Source organism: Pleurodeles waltl, chromosome 5 (assembly GCF_031143425.1).
Source record: "Pleurodeles waltl isolate 20211129_DDA chromosome 5, aPleWal1.hap1.20221129, whole genome shotgun sequence".
NCBI lineage: Eukaryota > Metazoa > Chordata > Amphibia > Caudata > Salamandridae > Pleurodeles > Pleurodeles waltl.
In genome coordinates, this window is record NC_090444.1 from 1,433,884,660 (window position 1) to 1,433,911,530 (window position 26,871).

Below are 26,871 nucleotides of genomic sequence, written 5' to 3' on the forward strand. Positions count from 1 at the left end.
TGTGTCACATAATCTTGGAATATTACCTTCTGTACTAGCATCCATGCTTGTCTGCCCACCTAGCAGCCTACCTTTTTACAAAGGCTTTTTACAGGCCTTATAGATGGTATGGTGGTGATGGTATGCAAATAAGTTTTTATTCCGCCTAGATTCCTGTCCATTGTCTTTCTTTTTCCCCATTCTGCTCCTTTCAATAACATATCAACTTCTTTGGCTGGTTAAATTGAGCTGGCAACCTCTTAGCTCCTCTTAAGGTAGTCTGTAATTGCAGACAATCCCCTACCTAGTCTTAGTTTTCTGAGAAGCTTAGGCTTTTAAAACAAGCACGTCAGTGCTGCGAACGCAGTTTGGGACTCCAGTACAAGCCCAATGAAAAAAAGACAGAAATTCTGGCGTTGAAATCTGCCTACTTTACAGAAAAAATCAGGGCAGCTAAAAATTCCTCCAAGGAAGTTTTCTCTATGGTTCGAAAGCTAGCCAACCTGGCAGACCTGGGAAAAATCACAAGCTGCTGCACCTGCTTTTCAATCTTATGTTTTGGACATCTATGATATTTTCAAAAATCAAACCATGTCATCACATCCAGACAAAGACCCCATGTCTATGATAGCACCTACGAGGTTCTCTAATTTTTCTTCCTTAAATAAGGATTAAGGACAGGATCTAATTCTAACCACTCAATTGGACTCACAGCTTGATCCCGCCCTTTGAACATCCTGCAATCGATGTCTAATACTTTTGTCAATTTTTTGACCCCTATCTTTAATGAAATGTTCAGGCAAGGCTATTTTCTAAAAGCTTGGAAGATGATATTGATTCTACTCCTTCTAAAAAAGCATCATCTTGACCCTTCTGATGGTAACAACTATTGCCCTATCTCCGCATACCTTTCCCTTCTAAGTTGGTGGAAAAATAAATAAAGAGATAACAACATTAATTGAGTTAATTAGACATCACTCAATTCGGCTTTAGAAGCCAACATAGCAGAGAGATGGCCCTTCTAACGGCTGCTGAAGAACTGAGAGCCATTTTAGATAGGGAAGGTATGGCAGCACTAATTATGCTGGATTTATCAACAGCTTTTGACATGGTAAGGTGTTGATTGATCATGTCCAGTCCCTAGGCATCGGAGGATCCGCTCTAGACCTCCTTGAGTCTTTTCTATCAGAGAGACAGCAATTTGTTGCTCTAGATAATTTCACCTCTAGTTCTTTTTCTTTTCCTTGAGGGGTCCCTCAGGGTTCCTTCTTAGCCCCCTCCTTTTTAATTTGCATGTGACTCCACTAGCCTCACTGAGAAATCTTTTGGGTTTTTGATGGTCAGCTGACAAAACTCAAATTGTTGTCTCAATCTGAGGGAATTAATCATTACATAATCAGAAATTGGCTGCTTCTAACTTCTTCAGCTGCTTGTGCCACATCGGACTGTGGATGTAAAAAAATTATTTAAAGTTAAATTCAAGTAAAATGGAAGTCTTTCTCTCAGAGAATAAATCCCTCTGGTGCCCTGATTGGTGGCCCCCGGAGTTGGGTGGTCTTCCAGTCCCCGTACCCAAGCTAAAACCTTGTTGTGATTTTTGCGAGAGATTTGTGTTTGACAAAATAATCAATTCAGTCGCATCTTGTTTCCCTGCCTTGAAAACTCTTAGAAAGGTTCTTCCTTTCATTCCAACTAAGGAAATTGGTTATCACCAGACTCATTCTCTCAAAACTGGATCATTGCAAAGCACTTTACATGACTCTTCAGAAGTGATTAATAAATAAATTGCAAATATTTCAGAAAGCTGCAGCTAGACTTCTCTTAGGAATCTCCAAATATCATTCCGCTTCTAAGGTCTTGGAACAGTTGCACTGGCTTCCGGTGCTCAAGCGCATCCACTTCAAAGCACTATGCATTGTGTTTAAAGCCAGTCATGGTACTGGGTCCTTTGTGGTAAAAGGACAAATTCAGATGGTATGCTCCAGGTAGGCCCTTAACATGCCTGTCCCTCAGTTAAAGAAAAATAGTTGGGGCATCTGTAGTTTTGTTCAGGGAACTTCAAAACTGTGGAACTCTCTCCCCACCGACCAAAAGAATTGTTCATCCCTTTATGGTTTTAGGAAAAAGCTCAAAACTCGGCTTTTTAATCTTTGATCCCTAATTGAATCCTACTTTTCTCGCTCTCTATTGGTAGCCTCGTGCCATGACACCCTAGGGTATGCCCATGCGTTATAAAATGTAATTGAATTTCATTTCATCTAGCTCACCAACCCTATTCTATTTATTTCAAATTGTGTTATGCACACAGTTCCCCTTCTGTCCTCCTAAGATGACATTTATTCAAAATTAAATAATATTTTCTCTTCTTCCTCTACATTTCCTTTCCTTAACCTTTTCATATGAACAATTCTCAACTAAATAATATTTTATCTTCTTCCTCTACTTTTCTTTTCCTTAACCTTTCATTTGAGGAATCTATTCACCCTTTTGATATTTTGTTTTCTTAATATTCCTCTACCATCTCTCGCTCCTTATTATGCTTCAGTTCAATTACTTCTAAGTCACAAATTTCTGTCTTTTCTCTTTTTGGTACTAACTATTATATTCTTTCCTTCAATTTTCCCTCTATAAACTATATTTCCTCCTGCCTGCTTTCCCGTAACGGTTTTAATAGTTGTGATTTGCCCTCCTTTCTTCCTTTAACACTCATTGCAAATGCATCTTCCTTTTTTGCTGTTTTTGAAGATTTCCATGTTCTGCACCACAAACTAGGCCCAGATTTCCTCTCATCTACTTTGAGATCAGTTCTAGAATCTCTGCATGTTCCCTCCTATTTTAATGCTTCAAGGAAACAGCATCTGCCATGGATTATTCCTTCTCATGTTACTACTTTCTTCTTGCTTCAGTACACCCAAAGAACTTGAAACAAATCTTGCCCCATCTGACTCTGCTTGTCTTTTCTTCCTTCATTATTTCATAGTTCATGAATCAGATCCTCATGACAATATTAGCATCATCTTATTTCCTCTTTTCCTCCTCAAAGATGATTGTTCTCGATGCTCAATCCCCTCCTATCTCCCCCATTTCTTGGCCCAGCTTCCATTTCATCAATTATTGCATCTGTCCTTGCAAAAAATAAATTCTTCACTTTCAAAACAGGCAAAATAAATGTTACATTGCAGCCCAGTGGCCCTCTCAGAATTTACCACTATTTCTCTCCATTGCATTGCACCCATTCTCTGTCATAGTAATACAAACTGCACTGGTGCTTGTAGTGAACCTTTCACTTCTGCAAAATAACAAACCACAACCCCCCGAATCTGAATCAAGGACTACTGTTGAAGTCCTTGTTCGCATACGGCTAGCAATGCCCTTCCTTACATTATGTCTGATATCTACCTGGTCTCAGTTAAGAATGTCTGGCATGCCACTTCTGTTCAATCAAAGGCCTAACAAATATGGTACCCTCACCTAACGGTGATGAAACTTCACTGTCTACCTGTACAAGCTCACATTATCTTCAAAATCACGTTCAGCATATGCTAGGCAGTAGTGACTAACAATAACCCCAGCCTAAATTGCTTAAGCGCTTATATCTGGAAGCTACTGAAAGTTTGAGATCTAATGCCTGACCTACAAAATTCTTTAAACAAATTCTGTGATCATCAGGGGAATCTCTTTTTCAAGTGTCCCTAGTAAATGAATCATGATACAGAGCCAGATCTTTGCGCTTTCTGTCGCCCAAAAAGTTGGATTAGCTTCACTCAGTCTTATACAAACACAAATTCAGTTTTTCTTCTGGAAACTCATTAAAAGTATTTGTTTAAGTAATGCAGGCACAAGGTGTGTCTCTGGACCTCTGTAGCTCTGGCCAATAACATTCCTTTACTGTAGTACCAAGAAATCACTGGGTAATGTACATGTACTTATAAATAAAAAGATCAAGTGTACATGCCATTAAAAAAGAGGACTGGAAATCGAGAGCTGCAAAAGACACAGAAGGAAGAATGGGTTCTCAATTTATGCACTAAAGCCACTACTCCAACATATCCATTTTATAAAAGAGCTGAACACACACAGCATGTCCAGAAGCACTGCATTGCCAATCAATAAGGGATACTAAGATACCTGAATTCAGCACAAAGAACTTATTCATCCTGGCACGTTTTTTTTACATGGCGATTCATCATACTTGTCTTCGACAGAACCTCTCAGCATGCCATCTGGTGATGCACTAAATAGATACCAAATAAATATGTATGATATTCCACTTATAGTGCACCATGAAGCAATTTAGCTGGCTCAGGAGACTTGCAGTGAGTGAAAAGATGGATTAATGAGTGAGTGACTGTATACTTTTACAATTGTCTTCATGAGAGTCGTTTTCTCAGTCTAATCTCAGTGAGAAGCTGGTTACAGAAAAGAGGTGCTTGCTTGCAAAACCTTAAATTTCTTAGGACGGAAATCTGAAATTAGTGGTTAACAGTTCTTTGAAGTTCTCGATTGAATAGATGTTTTTGCAAGTATACTTGAGTCAAGCTAGACAAAATGTGAGTTATGTATACAATCTTTGATTTCACTCATTGCGCTTAAGCAATTCCATGAAAGGTCTAGTAAATGAAAACCCCTTTTCCGTCCACACCCTTCCCCCACAAAATCTAACAGCAGCAAGTTATATGAATTGCGTCAAATATCTAGACAGCTTCAAAAATGAGCCTATGTCAAAAATCCAGTGGGGAATGACAGGTCTTCTAACTTCTATCAAATTGTCTGTAATGTAACTAAATATCAGAATGTTTCAGAAGGATTTTTCTTGCAATCTTGGTAACACTACAGATTATGGTACACCAAAAATATATAATTTCACGTCACAGTTCTGTTGCAATTTCTCTAAATGACAGTAAATATTTAATAGTGTCATGCAGTAGATCTTGCTGATTAAAATGGTTTACGTTTTACTGGATTCATTTACAGGCAGCTATCCCTTATTCACACTTGAGCTGCAGTCAAGCATTTGATCAGGGTTTTACATTGATTCAAACGTTCCTGCCCTTGACAAATTTGCACTATTTTGTCATTTAACATATCAAAGAATGAGGGCTGAAGCAACCTCTGAAATGATATGCTCAGCTCAGCTTAGTCAGGGTGCTGAAAGGAACCCTAAATTTGATATATGTGGTTCTACAGAAATAAATAGAAACTTTCCATGTACTCAGGGATCTGGGTGACTTCCGACAGGCAGGAATCGAAGTTGCAAATGTTCATCACGTTAAACATTAGCAAGTCATCCTACAAACCAATAAATCAAAGTTCACTGAATGAAGTCAGTAAATAATTTATTTTACACAAAGCATAAGGGCCCTTTTTATCCTGTGTGCGGGACAATATAAATAATTGAACTGGGTACTGATTGTGAAATAGGCGTTTAAGCAAGTGTCAAACTACGATTTATTCTAGCAGTTTAGTTACTAAATGAAAAGATCGCAATATGCCTAAAATTGGCCAGTGTGCGAACACCTAATGCGAGGTTTTAGGATAAAGGTAGGCCACGTGCCTGAGTGACCACGCTTTCTGTGAACAGTTACTATGTATGTTGTCAGTGGTGCATCTTTCCTGCCCTGGTTCGTGCTGGAATTTCTTTCATGTGCCTGAAATAAAAATGCAGCACAACACTCACATTCAATTTCAAATGCATACATGGGTACATGTTATTGCGGCTAATAGCTATGCTTTTCACATGGAGCATTTAACACATTTGCCATGCTCCTGAGCTTTATTGGACGGGGTCAATGGCATTTAAGCCATCCTGTCATAGAGGAGACATCCATCCATTTCTCTGTGAGAAGCAATATGCAAGGGATGAAGTCCAATATAATAATCTTAAGCATCAAGTAAAGACATCTTAGACCTTGATAATGAGCGGGAATACAAAGTACAAGCTGGCATTTGTTGCCGAAGACTACTTCCATATGGGCCACAAAAACAAGTTCACTTAGGTAGCACTCTGAAATTAACTTGAGAGGACTCACTGTATTTTTGGTTGAAGACCTATGGAAGAGGAAAATAGAAGATACTACGAGCAAAAGAAAGTAGGCTATCACGAATTCAGCAATTACCCAACCAGATAAGTATTTGGAAGCAGGCTTAGTGGATTGTGGATTTAAATGTCATTACTTGTGGCAAGAGCACATGCTTCTAGGGGTGAGAACAGACCTACTGAGAATATTGCTGGTACTCCTCTTCACTCTCTGTGTTTTCTTTGGATTATGTCATGATCTGATGTTGTCCTATGTCACATGAACATGATTGGGGTGATGTGATGATTTCAGGATCTGCCTAATATACAGTGGGAGGGGGGAATATTTTATAGCATCTATGCATTATGGTAATGTTGTATGTATGGTCTGCGCATGGATGAGGATGTCTTGGCCTTCATGAGTATATGGCTGATTATGAGTTTGGCTGACAGTTTACACTGTCCGCTGAATGTCTGACGGGGAGGCTGTCACCATACTGGCTACCTCCTCACTGGCCCCATGATGAGTTTCCCATTAGGTCAACGGGCAGAAACCTGAGTTACTGCCAAGTGGGAAAAATCAAGCCAGTGGCAATGCTATAGAGTGCAGGGAGGCTCCTGCACTGCCCATGCCAAGTGCATGGGCACCCGTTCTCCGCCAGCATTTTCATGGCGGTGGTACCGGCGTGAAATCTCTGGCGGAGAAGGGGATCATAATACCCAGGGCAGCGTTGTCCTGGCAGGTTAGAACTGCCGCCACCTCCAGAACACTAGGATCTGCGAACCTGGCGGAGCTGGAGGTTCGCTGGTGGCCTTACCACCAGAGTTGTAATGTGGCGGTCCGACTGCTGCATTTGCGGTGGTCCAACCTCCATCCGCGAGTCTGGAGGTCTAGTGACCACCAGACTCATAATGAGGCCCTATGTGTTTATTATGATATATACATTGTTAGTGCTAATGATGACAACCTGGTTACTGCTTGTGTTGCAGGATAACCAGTAACCTATGTATTTTATGTGACTACTGCTGGCTTTTGCAGAATACTAGTAACTATGTGATGCTTTGACAACTGTTTGTGTAGCAGGGTATTATTGACATGTTGTGTTTGGTCTTAATGATGTTTTATGCAGGACAGTTCATTTTTATATAACTTGGTGTTGTGTTTCCTTTGTGGTGTGTTTATTGTGTCACGTGTGTTGTGCGTGTTGTGCAAATGCTTTACACATTACCTGTGGGATAGGCCTGACTGCTCATGCCAAGCTACCAAGACGGTGAGCAGGGGATATCTTGGTGGGAAACTCCCTCATCCTGGCTAGAGTGGGTGGGGTCTGCCTGGCGTAATTGCATACCCTAGGCAACCAGAAACTCCATTTCTAACACTAGACAATTGAAACTGCCCATACAACCTATGCTTTTTGTCAAATTGTTTAGGGAATTATGCTGTTAAATGTAACATGAATTTCCATATTTTCCAGAAATTTCTTACATTGTAAAAACCTGAAACCCTCTGAGGATGATCTGTCTTGCTCATCTTGAAGTATTGGGGCTTTTCAAGAGTATTGAAGTATTAGTACCTTTCACGAGTTCAACTGTTAAAACGCATTTGACAATCTGGACACTTTGTTATGAATATAGCATTGGGAAATTAACAATTAGCTAGTTTTTTCAGATTTGTTTCTTTTTAGAGAACCACCAATGACTCTTAAGGAACGTCAAGCTTGCTTCTTTCACGTGTTCACTATTTGGAATATGGCTATGGAATGTACACTCCAAATGTCACAAGCTGTCTCTTTATGGTATTTTGTTGCTAAAGTATTAAAAAAGATCTTAGTAAGCATGTCCTATAAATGTCTTATTTCACCAATCAACAAAGCATTTAAACATCCTAACATTCCCAGCATTGTGTTTGTATGTCACCTTTCTGGGGAGTTTGAACATCTAAATTCACATTACTAACCTCCAAAGAGCTCATTGACACTGTTGACCCAGTTTCACTTCTGGAAAGTCCCGCACAGTCATCAAGTTCTGCAGCCATGAAGTTCTTTACTGCTGTGCGTGGCTCAAACGGAAGGCTCTGCATATGTTCTTGAGCCATAAGATGCTGATCTAAATTTAAACTGAATTGGTCCATTCTAGCAGTGTTCATGCTGAACTCCGGATTTACTTTGTAGTGCAACAGTCTTTCGTGAGGCAAGGTGTCCATGCCCATGTTGAGCTTGCTCTCGTCTTTTATCTGAGACTGCATGTTCACTGAACCCCTTGGCATCACTATATAGTCACTCTCCATCATCCGGTCCTGAGTATGGCCCATGTCCATGTCCCCACCCCTCATGGTATCGTCCGTGCATAGATACACAGTTCGTCGCAACTCACTGTTCTCTTTTTTCAGACATTGATCAGCCAGCTCACTCCTATTCATAGGCATGTGCATGCCTGATGGCTGCTGTATAATAACTTTAGACATAATGTTTCCAGGCAGCGTGGAGTAGCTCATTCCTTCTGGGTTCATACCCTTTTCATCCTCATCGTCATTCAGAGAAATCCTGGACATGGTTCCTGTAATAGTAGCAGCTCTGCAGGGTCCAATGTCTTTATGTAAAACTACAAAGGAAGAAGGAATCACATGACAAGGAATTAGTTCACAGATATAGGTAAAAAAAGTGTTGTGCCAACATACTTTTATAAATACCATTCAATGACATTTTGTCATAAGTTACTGAGTTAATGATTTAAAAAAATATGCCTACTGCCTTGATTACTTTTGAATACTGTCATCTACTTATTAACATTAAAAATAGTCATGTACTCTTTAGAAATGCAACTCATTCGAAGACATGTGCTTCTCTTTTCCTAATTAATTACTGCATGTTAATAGCTAGGTTTTAATCAGGATAATTGTGCACTTAGGCCCATATTTATACTCTGAGCGGATTTGCGTCATTTTTTTAGATGCAAATTCGGCACAAACTTAACTCCATATTTACTTTATATATATATATATATATATATATATACTTTGGCGTTAGACCCGTCTAGCGCCAAAGTTATGAAGTTTGAGTCATTTTTGTACGTGAAATCCTACCTTGCGCTAATGACATTCCAGTGCAAAGACTCTAAGGCATGTGCGCCTTATTTATCCTCCGGCGTCAAAATGACGCACAGGAGGAGGTGGGCCTTAAAACGTAGCGCCAAGCCGGGTTTGCGTCGTTTTTTAACGCCTGGGTCAGGGCAGGCATTAAGGGACCTGTGGGCTCATTTCCATGGTGGGAGACATGGAAGCAGTCTACAGGTGCCCTTCCCTGCACCCAGGGACACCCCCTGCCCCCTCGCCCACCCCTTGAGGACACTCATGGATGGGGGTACCCATCCATGGTGAGTGCAGGTAAGTGTAGGTAAGTATATATATATATTTCTTTAAGTGGCATGGGGGCCTAACTTGGGCCGCCCTACATGCCACTGTGCTCAATGGCCATGCCGAAGGGACAGAAGTCCCCTGGGCATTGCCATTCGGCAGGGGGGCATGACTCCTGCCTTTGCTAAGACAGGAGTCATTTCCTTGGGGGTTTTGCATCAGAAATGGCGCTAGTCAGGTTAGAGCCAATATTTTTTACTCTAACCTGATTTGCACCATTCTTTGACGTACAAACCCCAGTCTTCCCTTCACCTCCGCTGCCCGGTTACTGTAATTTATTTTGATGCTAACCAGGCCGCAGAGCCGGCTAACGTCATTCCATAAATAAAGTGCCCGGCTGACATGTTTGAATGGCGTTAGCCGGTGGTAAACGTTTTGACGCAAATCTGCCCTCGCGCTGATTTGCGTCAAAAAGTATAAATATGGGCTTTAGCTTTTAAACGGTGTTGGAAAGAGTGAACCAACCCAGCACATTTTACGGTCCAGCTGCACTATACTAAGATTATTCTTGTGAGGATTTTTGTTACACTTACGTTGAAATGTACAGTTCACAACAGTGTTTCCAAATTCATTTTTGGTATACAAAATGAGTCTATATCATTCAGAATTTAAGGTAAAACGACGAACCCAGGCGTGGAATTGTCGTAGCCATTTTGCCACTAAATGTAAATAGGTTAAATTGAAACTTATTTGGAGTCTCTGAACATCAATACACCACAAGCAAACAACCATTAGACATACGCAAATCCTACTGCCTTAAGCATGAATCTGAATAATTTTCGGCTCTGTTTGTTACAAAACGTCACTTTCATGCCGTGATGGATATTTACATCTGCATTACAAATGGGTTACAACCCTTCAAACATTCAACTTCTTGAAATAACGTTCTTTTAACGCCACACCAATCACTTCTCAACTGCTTTTACTTGCCTTTAAATTGTCGGAAAAATCTTTGGCAAGTGTGTTGAAGTAAATTCAGCTTCCATGTCAAAAGCTTAAAGTATAATGTGTCAACATGACGAGAAAATTGTTGTAACTATGGAAAAGAAAAACAAAGTGCTCACAGAGTACTTCTTTTTATGTACTGCCCTTAATTGGTTTGAGTAATCATAAATATATGTTGGGACAAAGGAACTACCCTCATAAACTTCCGCTCTGAATGAGACATCATCAGCAAGGGGAGAGCAGGGATGCCCTCAGCAGCTGTAAAGAAGGGGGGCACTTACAGCTTCTGTACCACACCCTTAGCTACTCTGAAAGCCACTGTGCTCAGTGACCCTGCAGTACAGGTGCTTCCATGTACAACTCCACTTTGCAACCCTTTTGCCTTCAGCCATACAAATAAAGCACAAGAGTAGTAAATTTGGCTGTTGCAGCAACTCCCTGCTTGGTAAGGGAGTATTAACATTTTTCAACGTTACACGTTTACAAAAGTTATTGAAACCAGAGTGTTGAGTGTAGAAATCCCCAATTTTACACCAATTCAATTTTTGGCACACACATCCAGATTTAATCTTGAAAACTATCACGACTGATCACTTACTTTTATATTCCTTAACAGCAACACTTGTATTTTATAGGTTAAAGAAAACGTCCCTTTAAAAGATAAAGACAGTTTCTCTGTGGAATCGTGACAGATAATTAGGGGTGACTCTGAAAACCCTTCACACATGTGGATCATGTTCATTGCATGCTACGGCATGGGTTTCGATTGAGTATGCTACGTCTGGGGAGTTCTATTTGTGCGTTTTAGACAATATTGACCGGAAGGAAGGACACTAAGTATAAGGGTCCAGAGAAAACAAAGACATTTAGGCAAAGGACTTGAAGGCTAACGGAGAGTCAAAGAACAGGGCAAGAGTAGGAGGCTAATACCAAAACCAACACTTCGGGCAACACCTTGCTAAACGTGTACGTCCTGTACATAACACATTTTTTAAATAACTTTTTAATACAATAGTTTGTGATGAAACAAGGTTTGTGAAGGTTGTAATAAGATTTGCAGTTGGGAATTTTCAACGTCATGAGGTGCTAGAAATGCTTTTAAGAATTGTATGGTGTGACATCTTAGAGATATGGCTGTGGGAGGAACATCAAGGTGCAAGCTCCTACAAAGCTCCTTGCTAAATACAGTTTCAATGAGAAAATATGGACTTATAAAATACACTATGAAAATCTACATAGGCCCTAGAATAAATCTTTGGTTGAAAGACATTAAGGTTACAAACTACACTCTAAATAACAGTGAAGTGACTATTTATGGTTAACATAATCCATACGTGGCATAATTGTACAAACAGCAAACCGGAATACATCACAAATTCCTTCATAAATGGCATCTGTGCTGAAAACTATGAGCAGATCTCTGAGCAAGTTATTGTAGTTCTTTTGTATTCATACAATCTTGGTCTGCATATATTTTGATTGTTAATTTCACCGAAGCCCTGGTATCTCACTAGACCCTGTTTGGGGACATTTGTTCATTGTTAGTCCAATTGCAATCTAAAGATACCCATGTGGGCTCTATGAGATCAACTTTTTGCTCTAAGGGGGCTATAGCTCATTCTTATATTAAATATTTCTGAGGAAATCCGTTGATTGTTAATGGAACTGCGGCCAATTTTTTTCATGGAATCTCCCTTCGGCTGCTTGTTAGCTGATTGTCATACTAAAGACATCAGGGCCAGACTGGGGAGCCAAAAGCACCCATGGCAAAATGCTCAAACCAGCCATTCTGCTTTGTTTCTTCATGCTAAGTCTCCCTTTTCATCCATTCTCCTTCTCTCCTCTCTAATCTCCCTCTGTGATCCTGTTCTCTCTATGTTTCCCCACCTCCCTCTCTTCCTCTCACCTTTGAAGTCTCCCCTTTCCTGGAAGCTGGAGAAAGTTACAGAGACAACAGGTCTGGCCCTCAACTTTCAAAACTGGCCTCCAAAGGCTCCTGCCCACCCAGGAAACACTCTGTGGAATAAAAGGTCTGTCCAGCCCATAGCAGCCTTCCTATTCTATGCAATCTATGTGATCTGATGTCCTGCATCTCTATGCAATCTCTGAAAGGACATCTGTTGGCTGTCTCTAAGATTAGAGCATGTCACTTCCTTGTGCAGTAATGTTACTAATGATGTAATTTGTAGTATCAAACGTGGTGCCACCAGTGACATCATAGGGTATGTGATGTGGTCTGTGGTATCATTTGTGAGGTTAGGGTCAAGGCATTGTTTGGAATTATGGTTGAGTAGCAACAATAACAATCCAATGTGAGTGTTTTATTGTTTTTAGATGGAAACTAGGGTGCATTGGGAAATTACATTTTTCATAAAACTTCTGTATTTTAATTAAAATACCTTCTATTATGGTGAATGGCAATTATTTGTAAATTTCCGATTAGGCCCAAAAAAGGCTACACCAAAACGTAGCAGTTTGTAAATGTCACTACAGCCAATTAGTGAATCATCATACATATGTTTAAAGTCTAATAGTTGCACTAGAACACTGCTTTTGCACGTAATTCTCTATGTAATTACTTTTTTCCTTTTTTGTGGCAGTTACAAATAACACAATAATTTGTCTCTTGCTTTGTAATTTATACAGCTTATTATTACTGGGCTAGTTGGTATAAATCATCAACTATATTAGTATCCCACTCTTTGCACGAGAGGTGTACTTAATTGCATGTTAACGATGACATTATGTTCTGAAAATTGTATAGACAATTTGTCATATATATGTAATTGCAGCCCTGACGAAGTCACGGGGTACAGCCCCTGACGAAACACGTGTTGGCGGCAATTGGCAAGTGACGATTGGGACTTATGGCTGAAACTCAAGATTCAAAGAATAAAAGACAAGAAAACTGACTTCAAGTGGACTTTTCGTTGGATGTGTGCCTTATTTATATTAATACATATGTTTAAACTGTTTAAACTGAACCTGGCATTAACCTTGGATCCACTCATTCTTTTATGATAACTCAATTTTGGCAATTGTTTTTAATGGTAGTCAGGCCAACTTCTAAATCACAACAGGAAATTTACTGTAAATTACACCAGCATGGATTGAACAGAGAACAGAATTCCGTGCCCTGTTTTATCCTGTGTTAAAACATGTATCTTCACCAAGGCTAACAGGTCTTTAATAGATTTTAGGAAAGCTCATGTTTTATTGATCTTTCAACAGGGCTGTTCAAGAACAGTTGCTGAGGGCAGGGCTATTAACTGGAAGAAACAGATAGGAACTATCACTACCTAATTAAGGTTCAGAGCAGCAACATTTTGCTGCATAATCATTTTACTGATATTATGGAATCGGAAATTAATTTTGGACACCTCTTGCTGCTCTGTTTAATCCACTGCAGATGTTAAAGGAGGGAACAGCATTTAGCTCGTGAGAAATATCACCCCTTTTAGAACCTGTATTGATGCAGTCATTGCATTTGCAAACCTCTGCAGTTCACTTCCCCAGGAGGAAGCGTTCCATGTTCGTTCTATGGCTATTTCATATGTGGTTCCTCAATGAGAGGAGCAGGCATTTATGTTCAGGAAAAGCTGCATTTCTCCCTTGAGAAACGTGTTTTAAGTAATACAAAATACCAGTGCCGCCTAACCAAATTCATGAGTTCCCTTGCCCCATTGGGCAAATTATTTTCATTTTTCTTTTATTAGAAGTACGTTATCTGTTGCAAAAGTGCCACCAGTTCTATAAGCAGAATGGAAACTATTCTCCTTCAAGAAAACCCTGACTGCTATTTTTTATTTTATTCGTGACGGAATACAATGGTGTAGTTTGTGTTTTAGAGCATCATGTTCATTTAGTTTTCTGTGCCGGGCACGTTTGCGCAATCTTACCTGACCGACAAGCAATATCCACATCTTTTTCAAAATCTGTCTGTGTAAAAGATATGATAAAAAGGCAAATGTTAGTAGTTCGGAAACATTTAGAATTTCATTGCTAACATTTATAATTACTTGTTGGAAACCTTCATGCTCTAATCACACATCACAGCTTTAAAGGAAACAGAGGCATCCACAAAAGGCACTATAATTTAATATATTTCAAGTTAAAAAAATAATTCACAAGGATGTCAAACTCCAGGACCCCAAACGCACCATCGTTGTAACTGTTGAATACGGAAAATATTGTCAGCTAGGTGGACATCTTGAAAATCTATTATCGCTCTGTTGTTCATGGACATGAGTTGAAATCGTGTCTACCTCAGCCAGAGTGACTTTATAACCCTGCAAATTCTGTCAGTGCGGTCTATTGTCAAGGTCCAGGTTGCTTATTTCACATAACTCATGATATATAGGGGCATATTTATACTCCGTTTGCGCCGGAATTGCGTCGTTTTTTTTGACGCAATTTCGACGCAAAACTAACTCCATATTTATACTTTGGCGTTAGACGCGTCTAGCGCCAAAGTCCATGGAGTTTGCGTAATTTTTTAGCGTGGACACCTACTTTGCGTTAATGAGATGCAAGGTAGGCATTCACGTCTAAAAAATCGACTCCGAGGCATGTGCGTCGGATTTATACTCCCGGGCAAAATTCACGCCCGGGAGTGGGCGGGTCAAAAAAAATGACGTACGGCCGCTTTTGCGCCGTTTTTTAGCGCCTGCAAAAGGCAGGCGTTAAGGGACCTGTGGGCTCTGAAGGAGCCCAGAGGTGCCCTCCCATGCCCCCAGGGACACCCCCTGTCACCCTTGCCCACCCCAGGAGGACACTCAAGGCTGGAGGGACCCATCCCGGGGACATTAAGGTAAGTTCAGGTAAGTGTTTTTTTTTTTTTTGTGGCATAGGGGGGCCTGATTTGTGCCCCCCTACATGCCACTATGCCCAATGACCATGCCCAGGGTACAGAAGTCCCCTGGGCATGGCCATTGGGCAAGGGGGCATGACTCCTGTCTTTGCTAAGACAGGAGTCATTTCTATGGGGGTTGGGAGTGAAAAAAAATGGCGCAAATCGGGTTGAGGCGAAAAAATTGCCTCAACCTGAATTGCCCCATTTCTTGACGCCCAAGCCCCATATCCCCCTACGCCGGCGCTGCCTAGTGTACGTCGTTTTTTTCCACGCACACCAGGCAGCGCCGGCGGCTAACGCTGGCTAACGTCATTGATTAAATACGGCGCCCGCATGGCGCTTCAGAATGGCGTTGGCCGGCGCTAATTGTTTTGACGCAAAACTGCGTTAGCGCAGTTTTGCGTCAAAAAGTATAAATATGGGCCATAATGTCTGTTAAAAATGGGTATTGCTAACCCTTGCCTGGAGCTAGTACCGGCTACAGTTCATGGAAGTCTCAAAGGAGAAGACTGGAAAGGCAAAGGTGGTAATATTTTAGACTATAGTGGATATAAATAAATTACTTGGGGCAGAAGAAGGCAAAAGATGGAAGACTGATCCATAGATACAGGTAGACATTTAATGTGCATGAAGTTATCAAATAATTGATCTTCGGTTTCTTCTAAGCTCCCTGAAATGACTTTTAGAAAACATGAGAGAAGTTCACACAACTGTTGGACAAATAAACGCAACAATACATGTAAAAGCTGAAATTTACAGGACACTGAAGTGTCTTTGTTAGTGTGACAGAATTCTGTTACATAAACTATTGTTTGAATACCAGCTAACTTGGTGTATATTCAGCTCGGGTGTGTGTTCTCTGTGAAAGGGTGGTCAGGATAGTAGGTCTTCATCACAGACATTAAGGGGACAGCAAAATTAATTTACATTCCCTGAGGCAGACAATAAAGCATTTACATGGTCACTTGTCATTCATTCTGAGGGGTTACCTGCTCTGGCAGGTCTGAGCATGAGCCCTTGTATATCATGCTCCACATGCAGTATCTTTGCGTAAGGACTTTGTATAATGCAGTGGTGCAAAACAGTTCTGTTAGTTTTGTATGGACAAATACGAACCAGGAAACACACATTACACTATCTTGTGCTATGTCTAAGCCATTTCACTTTGCTATTTTTCAGTTAATAATCAGAATTTTGAATTATGATGTGGTGTGTCCATTTTTATTAAATTGTGACTGCTCTACGTTTCTTTACTTTTCATATTCAAATCAGTATGACTTTTGTTGCCTGTGAAATGGCCTCAACATTAGGCAGTAATTAAAAAAGGGCAACAATAAGTACATTTATATCAGAGTAAACTGTGACGTCCACAATGACAGGGCAAATAGAATGCAGTACCTATTTAAGTCATTGCACAGCAAATATATATATATATACAGACATATCTATGGCAAAACATGAATATTCAGAAAATTTAAAAAAAGTACAAAGTAATGATGTGATTACAGTCCGTGCTTATATATTTCATCTAAACATAGGAACACCATTCAGGGGCCTTGGAAAACAAACACTGATTTTATTTTACTAAACTTAAGCTTTTACCTCTTGCTCAAAATAGGAATGCTCAAACTCATAAGAAGAAATTCTGCCAAAAATAGAAAGAGCTATATAGATTGAGAAGTCAGCATTTGAGAGCAAATGTCGTTTCCTTACTGAAAAATTATTGACTGTTCAAATACACTGCCTACACTTTCAGAATTCAATTATCAGGTGTTTAGCCTATGCCAAACCAGAGGCAACAGAAAAAGGACTTTTGTAGGTTCAACATAGAAAGGTAAATACCACAATGTGATTAGTTAATGATTCTTGCATGGTACTACATCGTGTTCTATGGTGAACAGTGAGCAGGAGACATTTGACAGTCCAATGGAGGCATGGAGAAGCCCTATTAGAAAAAAAACATGGCGCCTACCTTGGTAAATAGTTAAGCAACATTTTCACGTTCACCTCAAAAACACTAGATTTCCAAGAGTTTGGAAAGAATAGGGGTGCGTTTAAGAGTTTATGATTAGTCATTGTGTTTTCCAATTTGCCTTAACTGTGATAGTGACCTATAAATGTATGTATTTTGGAAAATACTAAGTATTTCAAACGTCAAAAACAATTTTCAGTGTGTATATTCTGTTTTTAAAACGTAGAGGTGCTTTAAAATGTGCTGGTACACCTGTCGTTGCTTCATATAAAATATACGAATAAGGAAGATCTTTTGATTGAAAGGCTACTGTGGTGTTCAAATTAAAGTGTTGCTTTACAGGGCCCTCACTGCCATATTTATTCAGTCTGGCATCTCAAGATCGGTTAATTTTCCATCTTCTCTCTACTCTACCTAAAGATTCAAATAATTCACGCATCGTACTGTTACAGCTTTCTAAAAATGAACATTTCTCACAGTCACTCTTCCAGGTCGAGGAAGAAATTCAACCCTTTTCAAAATCCAGGAATCAAAACCAGCCTCAAGCTTAACTTTTCAAAAAGATATCAGATGGCTGCAAAGGTGCTAAGGTCAGACATTAACTGGCATTAATATTTCAACTCCATACTCTGGGGATACTTAATGTAATCTTTATTAGAAAGGCTGGATAATCAGTCAAGGAGAGAATAAAAGCTAACCATGATTTGAGCATGTCCATTAGGAAAAGAACTCGAAGAATCAGCATTGATTGGATCTTGGCAGTTCCTCAATCGACATCTGAAAGCATCCTGGACCTGTGAAAACAATTACAGTACTTAATGTTCTTCTCTTTAATTATGTTTAACAGCTGAAGAAAACGACAGCAGACAGTAGACAGCGATGCGGAGGCTTCATTAGAATGTGGGTATGCGATCTGAGAGTCAGACACATTTACACACTGTATATGGAAGCAGTGGGGCGAATGAGATGTAAAGGAGTTTGATTGAACTCCCCCAATCATTCTCAAATCACATTTTTCTCATCAGCTGGTACGAGAAGGGAGGGCAAACAGGAATCTCGGTGATGCAAACAATAATCACCTCCATAACTTCGTGGGGTCTGAGTCACTGAGAGCTATGCTTCTGTGACGTAGAGGGTATTTCAGTGACTGCACACTCTGTGTAAAACATACATAGAAGCATTAAGAACTGAATTTTAAAAAGGTGGCGCTGCATCCAATGCTGTGACACTTTTATTGCGCCCCTTAGCGCCCCCCCTACCGCCATCATGTTTGCACCATATTTAATATATGGCGCACCATCGCACAGTGTAGGGCATATAGCATCAAAATGACACCATTGATGTACTGTACAAGATTAGTGCCAAAATGTTGGCGCTAATCCTGCAGAGTATATAGGGGCCCATTGAAAACAATGGTATGCCCCTTTTTGACGCCTGCTCTGTGCATGCGTTAAAATAGCAAACATTTTGCACCACTGTTAAAGTGCTGCGAACAGGGGAACGCCCCCACTTACATCCATTATGCCTGGTGCAGGCATAATGTGGCACAAGGGGTTACAAAATGGCACAATGCATGCACTGCGCCACTTTGTAAATATAGCTCAGCGAATTTGTCCTCGTTAGACCACTTCGGCTTCATAAAAAATGACGCTAATGTGGTACAAGAAGGCGCTATGTTCTTAGATCAGTTCAAGGGAATAAATGTTTTCATAGTTTTATTGCTCTCTATAAAAAAATACTATGTGCGTTTACAGTTCTTTTACACCTCACAGCTGAGAATATTTAAACCACCGTATGATGTTGCAAAAAGGTAAACAAGGTGCTTCTTTTGTAACAAAAAGCTAGTATTTAAAAAAAACAAAGCTTATGATAGAGTCTGAGCAGCTCTGTGTAACTGGACACATTCTGACATTACTGATTTCCTGTCAGTGTGACAGATATCTCCAGCATTACAATGGGAATCATTAACTGTGAAAGGAAATGAAACTAGCAAGAGTGTATCGAAAAGTCCACAATGTATCCTATATTTATTTTTCCACATTGTGTATGCCAGTCTGAGTACAAAGCCGCTTTCTGTGCTATTGTGTTTTTAGAAATACATTAAAATCCCTTGGAATTCACTTTTAACAGCTGTACTGAGAGAACAATTGTGGCAACATTTCCGTTCGCACGGGATGCTTATTTAACAAAAGGCTTGTAGGTAAAACAATCTCTATGTAATAGTGGTTTTTGGATTAACGGGGCATACTAGCAATATCATGCAATTAACTTTTTTAATTGATGTGTAGGAAGTGCTGGCAAATTAGTAACAACGCTCATGTCATTTCACATTTGCCTTGTAATCCCTGATGCTGGATGATATGTAATAAGTGACGTCATATAGGGTGGCCTTGATGAAACCATTTGTAATGTGTTCTTTGACGTTGGGGCAAGTTCATCAGCAGAACATTGTGGAAAATTTAGTGTGTGTGGCTACCTTAAAGGATCATTTTCAAGGGTTTTGCCCTTTGCATCATATCTTTAAAGGCAGTCCAGCTATTTTTTCCCAATGGATTTTAAGACGTTATACTCGGATAACTTCAACGTGTAGCTAGGCTATTCACCCTAACTACCCTTACATTACAATCATCAGTAATGTTCGTGAGTTTCAAACCGGCAGTTTATTCCCACGCACATCTCCAGGAAGATTTTTTTTCAGACATAAGCGACTGGCAGTGTTTAAGTAATTGAGTTTTGATGCACAGAGGTAAAAGCGCAGGCTACACACAGTGCATCAGGCTGTACACTGGGTATTATGTACAAACAATAAATGCAGCCTTTGTCATCAGACTATGTTAGTGCATGTTTGAAAGATGCAACAAACATAGCATAGACCATGTATTCAAGCCCAACATTTACAGCAAGAGTGGAATTCACAGAGGATATATCCTGCATTTATGTCTTGTGTTATGTGATACACAAAGGGAGATACTTAGATGTACCAAAACCTGCCTGTGAGCTTTGTCTGCAGGCTTTGTTCAGTACATAAGCTTGAAACAATCAATGCATATCCAGTTGTTCTACATTATGTTTACCACTCAGATGCACCATACACAGTCATGGCGTGCACGACACGGAAGGGGGGGGGGTGGTGGTGCACAGGGGATAGGGGGGATTAAAAGAGGAAAGGCGAGGGGATTAAATAAAAATAAAAAACACTTACCTGTGTGTTAGACTTTTCATCCTTGGCGTGGTCTCCCTTAACTTTTTGCCTCTGTTCCCCAGGTTGTTGATGGGTGCTGGACTCTGATTTTATTGTTTTTGTTACTCTGGGCACTTTACCACTGCTAACCAGTGCTAAAGTGCAAGTGCTCCTGTTTAAAATGTGTACGTAATTGATTCTCTATGATTGGCATAATTGTTTTACTGTTAAGTCCCTAGTAAAGTGCACTAGAGGTGCCCAGGGCCTGTAAATCAAATGTTACTAGTGGGCCTGCAGCACTGGTTGTGCCACCCACACAAGTAACCCTGTAATCATGTCTCACACCTGCCACTGCAGTGTCTGTGTGTGTATTTTTACTCTGTAAATTCGACTTGGCAGGTGTACCCACTTGCCAGGCCTACACCTTCCCTTTTCTTACATGTAAGGCACTCCTAAGGTAGGCCCTAGGTAGCCCCAAGGGCAGGGTGCAGTGTATGGATAAGGTAGGACATATAGTAATGTGGTTTATATGTCCTGACAGTGAAATACTGCCAACTTCGTTTTTCACTGTTGCAAGGCCTGTCTCTCTCATAGGATAACATGGGGGCTACCTTTAAATATGATTAAAGTGTAGATTACCCTAGAGAGTAGATGGACATGTGGAGTTTGGGGTCCCTGAACTCACAATTTAAAAATACATCTTTTAGTAAAGTTGATTTTAAGATTGTGCGTTTGAAAATGCCACTTTTAGAAAGTGAGCATTTTCTTGCTTAAACCATTCTGTGACTCTGCCGTGTTTGTGGATTCCCTGTCTGGGTCAGTTTGACAGTTGGGTTGTTTTTCACCTCACACCAGACAGTGACACAAAGGGGGCTGGGGTGTAACCTGCATTTCCTGATTAGCCATCTCTGCTAGGAGGGAGGGGTGGAGTGGTCACTCTCATCTGAAAGGACTGTGCCTGCCTCTGACAATGCCGGCTCCAACCCCCTGCTGTGTGTCTGATGACTTGCCTGGGCAAGGCAGGATTTCACAAGTAGGTGTGAGTCCCCTTTGAAGAAAGGTGACTTCAAAGACTAAAATGGGTATAAGAAGGGCACCCAAATCTACAGACTAGAGAAACACTTCTGGAACCAAGAGGAACCTCTGCCTGGAGAAGAGCTGATAGCTGAGGAAGAAGTGCTGCCCTGCCTGTGACTGTGCTTTGTGGAGCTTTCCTGCAGTGCTGCTTCTGCCAGAGTAAGAGGGCAAAGACTGGACTTTGTGTGCCTTCCATCTTGTGAAGAAATCTCCAAGGGCTTGAGTTAGAGCTTACCTCCTGTTGTTTGAAGTCTCAGGGACAGCAAAGACTTCTCTCTGCCAGCACCTGGAGTCTCTGGAGAGACTCCTGTTCTGACAAGTGGTGCCCTATCCAGTCCCTGGGCCCTTGAAAGGAAAGCTGGTGGAAATCCAAGGAAATCGACTTCGGCCGACTCCGGACTGACGCCGCTGCTGAATCCGGTAACGCCGCCTGCACCTGACGCCGTGACCTTTGCTGGAACGCGACACTCTTCTCAGGCCCGTCGCCGCAGCAGCCCCGCTGAAGTCCGCGACTCCGTGGAAGTCGCCGCACCACGTCGTGACCGACGCCCCTTGAAGTGCACGGATTCAACGTTTCGCACAGACGCCGCGATTCCTGACTTCACGCATCGGCTTGTTTTCACTCTTCACCAAAGGTACTGTACTTGGGGGTCTACACGACTCCGTGTCCGGCGCCGCTGGTGTCGACTTGTTGGGAACGACTCCGTCACGACGCCGTGTTAACATCTCATTGAAGCATTTTTGTTTCTAAGCGCTATTTTTGAGTTTAATCTTAAAAAATTCATAACTTGACTTGTGTATGTCGGATTTTTGTCATTTTGGTCTTGTTTTGTTTAGATAAATATTTCCTATTTTTCTAAACTGGTGTTGTGTCATTTTGTAGTGTTTTCATTGAGTTACTGTGTGTGTTGGTACAAATACTTTACACCTAGCGCTCTGAAGTTAAGCCTACTGCTCTGCCAAGCTACCAAGGGGGTAAGCAGGGGTTAGCTGAGGGTGATTCTCTTTTACCCTGACTAGAGTGAGGGTCCTTGCTTGAACAGGGGGTAACCTGACTGTCAACCAAAGACCCCATTTCTAACACTGTGGTTATGACACCACCTTCACCGCCGCACTGCTCCTCTCCTCTTCTCTCCCTGGTGGCTCCCAGCCTGCCCTGCGCCAATCCTGACGCTGCTGAGCAGCGTCAGGATTGGCGGGGAGGGCCCAGCCAGGCCACTTACAGGCAGACTGGGAGCCTGTGCAGGCTCTCTCCAGCCCGCTGAGCACTCCCCCTCACACTCATCACTCCCGAGGCGCTGCCCCTTTTCCACAAAAACGATAATAAACAAAGTTCATTATCGTTTTTGTGGAAAAGGGTTGCAGCTGACACTGCTGGTGGGGGGGGAGGGGCGATGCTCCTCTGCTCTTATGGAGAAGCCACCCATGACCATACACAAGTCATATTATAATGGTAGGCCACATAATTAGGATTAATAATGCCACAACATTCCACATTTAACGGTTCTGATATTGCCCTAGTATGATTTTACTAACTTCCACAGTGCCACTGTATGCCACCATTCATCGGTTTTGTAATTCCCCACCATGCGCACATGAGGTATGCACTTTTTCACTTTCTACCTTGTGGTAGTGTTCCCAAACCACCAGCTCATACAATGTCCCAGTGTGCCCAGATCAACAGTTTCCAGATTCTCCCACAATACCAGCTTCCACAATGACCCAGTATACCATGTCTTTTCAAGTCTGCGTCAGTACGTTAATATTTCCTGCTTCCTGTAACACTTTCCATAATGCCCCTGCATGACCACTAAACAAGGTTTTCTAATCGCCTCCAAGTGTCCATATTACCAGACTCCATTATGGTCTTGATACATGTTTATTTGAAGCCCAGTGTGTCAATATAATTACTTTCATTATGTCACGTTTTATAATTCCTCAACAGTTCTAGATAACTTATTTTATAAATGTCTAAAAACACCCACTTTACCACTTTCCAACATGAACCAGGGTGCCCACATAACCAGTCTTTCTAAATTGTACACAGCAATTTTTTAAAATGGCACAATATTTATATTTTGTTAAGGTAAGTGTTACTATTACCCTAATTACAACTTTAACGGATGGAAAAGTCCGTCTGCTGAAGTCCCCCGGTCAGATTACTGCCAGTACGGTCACCTTCCCTCGCCCCTATGACAAGTTTCCCACTGGATCAGCGGGAACCAACCTACCAAATTGACGCTGGCTCATATTAGACTCTGCGGCAATGTTGCAGTACATAGGGTGCACCAGCATCCGTTGCGCTTTTCACTGTATGCAATGTAGAATGCAAGGCGTCTGCAAGCAGACTTGCAAGCTGACTGCAAGGCGTCTGCAAAGAGTGATGGGGCTGGCCACGGGGCCCCTGATACCGCCATGTATATGCCGGCAGAGAAGGGACTCATAATCCCCAGGGCAGCTCTGCTTGCAGCACTGCCCTGATGGATTAGGACCGCCAGCCCCTCTAGTGGAGGAGATGTGGCGGTGCTAGCAGTCCGACCGTTGTGCAACCACCACAGACGAAATGTGGCTATTGCACTGCCACATTGGTGGCGCTCCGACCTCCACCGCGGCCCTGACGATCTTAAGACCACAAGGGTCTTAATGAGGCTCAATGTCTTTAAAGCCTCAGTTTGACTATATATAATTATTAGGTCTTAGAAGCAGACAGGGTAGTATATGAAATTGCTCATATTTTCAATACATACACATATACGTAGAGTGTGTCAGTTCATTTCTCATGGTTGAATGACTTTGTTGTAAGCCTAACTTGCCTGCCTTTGATACAATCATTTCCTTCACTACACTTGTTTTAGTCCCACTTTGGAGCATTTCACTTTCATTTCAGCCTGACTGGATAATGTGTATACTTCTACTTCATACTAGAAGTGATTGTATTCTTTTAACTTTGTATTCTGCCCTCCAGTGAAGGGCATGTTTCCTTGCTTCTTTCCCAAATAAGGAACCCCCACACACTCTCATTTCACTTCCCTCTTTCCCCACTGCTCCCCACCCATCTGGACTACACTGTTTAAATGTATTGTGTTTGTTTAAAGAGGGGCTGCAAAATACTGCAAAACACTTCCTTTTCACTCCTGCTGTCACAATGATGCCTGCCTTCCATCCTCCCCATTGCATTTCCTTTTTTACAATTACATTTATTTATTTATTTTTTGAAGTAGGCCCAGCAGCTAGAAAGTACTGTAGGACTGCTAACTTCCAGTTATACATTCCTTGTGCATTTTTTTCTTAGTTCTTAATATTTTAATTCACTGTTTAAACATGGAAATCCACGATTTTAGATTAGTAAACCAAAAATGGCCACCTTATTTCCCAATTCACACATATGCTTTATTTAGTAGTAAACACATTCCACATATACCCCATGCATGCACTTGTGTCTTGGCACATGTTCTCATGCCAGGGTCAAAAAAACATTGGAAAAGTAAAGAGCACAGCCTTTGCAAGGTATTGCCATTGCTTGTCCTTCATGCTGCAAAATGCCAATCCCACCATGTCCCATGGAGCCCTGTAAGCATAAATGTTTTAGTCATAACACAGCATACACGCAGAAATAGCTTCCATAATGCCAAAATATTTCCACATTTACAATTGCCAAAATGGCTTCTCAAATGGCCCAATATGAATCTATATAATGTTCTAGTATGCCCAACTGCCACTTTTTCTAATTACTAATTATGCACACTTTTCAGTTTCCAAATTGCCTTAATATCTCATATTTCGAGTTTTCAAGGTGGAACAGGATACACTTATTAACAGTTCCCTTGATGCCTCGGTATATTCTTAAACAGGTTTTCATGCAGCATTAGTACGCCCGAGGAACTAGAACCAAAATAGCTTATTTTTTCAGGTGCATAATTAATTCCCCCATAATTCCCCAATTATATCTATCCTCAGCTCCATAAGTCCCAAATGTGGCCAGAAAATTATAACCTATTACCTTAATTACCCAATTTGTCAACATGATTATTTTCAATAATCTATATATATATATTTATATATATATATATATATACATATATACATATATATGTATATATATATATATATAAATATATATATAAAAAATTGAAAAAGGCTTCCACAGAGAAGACACACACTCAGGAATTTCGCAAAAAACTAACAGTATTTATTCACACAACGCATTTCGGCTGACAAGCAGCCTTGTTCACGTGTATAATTCAACCAATGTGCACCAAGTTTAAATACCCATCAGGTATAAACATAGAAACAGGACTACATAACATATTTTTCTTGCATTCATATATTTTGTACATATTTCTTTCTGGGTATGGAAATAAATAAGAGTTAAATAAAGCTCCTTAAATATAAATAAATAAATAAATAAATATTTCTCAATATAAAAAAGGGGCATTTATCTCTTAAATGACAAATTATTCGATTTTAGGATCGAAAATATCTAATTCTACCAGATGGTAATTCCTATAGGTATAAATAAACATTTATAAAAATATAAATACGGCTCATATATATTTCCCATAAATAATTATTATCTATTATTCTTTTTTTTACATATATAAAATATATATAAACAGAGACCCATATCTAAATTTCATTTCTCGTACTGAAGGCATTCTGATCCACATAGTATGTATATTCTCTCAAATCCATACCCCCTTTCTCCTACATTATCACTGTTCTTTTTCTTCCATGGAATGGAAATGTTTTCCTATCCATATTATTGTACCAAAACACATTAAATACTGTTTTTATGTATCATATACCCTTAACACCCAGTGAAGGAACCCATAGAACTGCAAATCAGAATCAGGAATCCATCCGGACCCCTCCATTCTGAAAAGACATAATTCAAACACAATAAAATAAAATTAAAATTAAAATTAAAATTGGTGAAGAAAGCTCTGCTAATTGCAATCTAATTATACTACCAAATCCACAGTACTATAAATCCTCTCATCATAATCGATTCAATCATCTATATATATATATATACACACCCACACACAGAAATGGTGCCTGCAGGATATATATGTAACAGACTCTGCCACTGAGCTCCAAGGTTATGCTGTCCCTGAGCCAATCGTGGGCGTGGTGGGTTCCATGCACACACCTCTTCCCCAAAAATGTGCACTGACCCCAGCAGGGATCCCGATGGAATCACAGAGGCTCAAGGAGGATGGGCAGGTGCTCTCTCATCAAACTATAAAAATGGCAACAGTGCTGGGGTCCCTGGGATCTCAAGAAGGCTCAGGGAGGTTGATGCATGCCAAAAACACTCAAAAAAATGACACTCTGGCCCTCCTCCGGGGCCATATTTTTTAAAACAAATGTTTTTTTTGTTTTTTTAACTGTTATTCTGCTGGAAAACTGAACATCATCCAAAAAAAAAAAAAAA

General features: G+C 40.6%; 1 protein-coding gene across 14 annotated transcripts in view; it reads right to left on the reverse strand.

Annotated features, from left to right (window-relative positions):
* Positions 1-26,871, reverse strand: part of ADGRB3 (adhesion G protein-coupled receptor B3) — a 1,499,072-nt gene that overhangs the window by 86,810 nt on the left and 1,385,391 nt on the right. For all 14 annotated transcript variants that reach the window (XM_069235737.1, XM_069235727.1, XM_069235726.1 and 11 more), the window contains 3 exons: positions 17,875-17,970; positions 14,252-14,291; positions 7,953-8,596 (listed from right to left, as the gene is read on the reverse strand). In XM_069235737.1, coding sequence (XP_069091838.1) covers positions 7,953-8,596; positions 14,252-14,291; positions 17,875-17,970 — 780 coding nt within the window. The remainder of the gene's footprint in view (positions 1-7,952; positions 8,597-14,251; positions 14,292-17,874; positions 17,971-26,871) is intronic.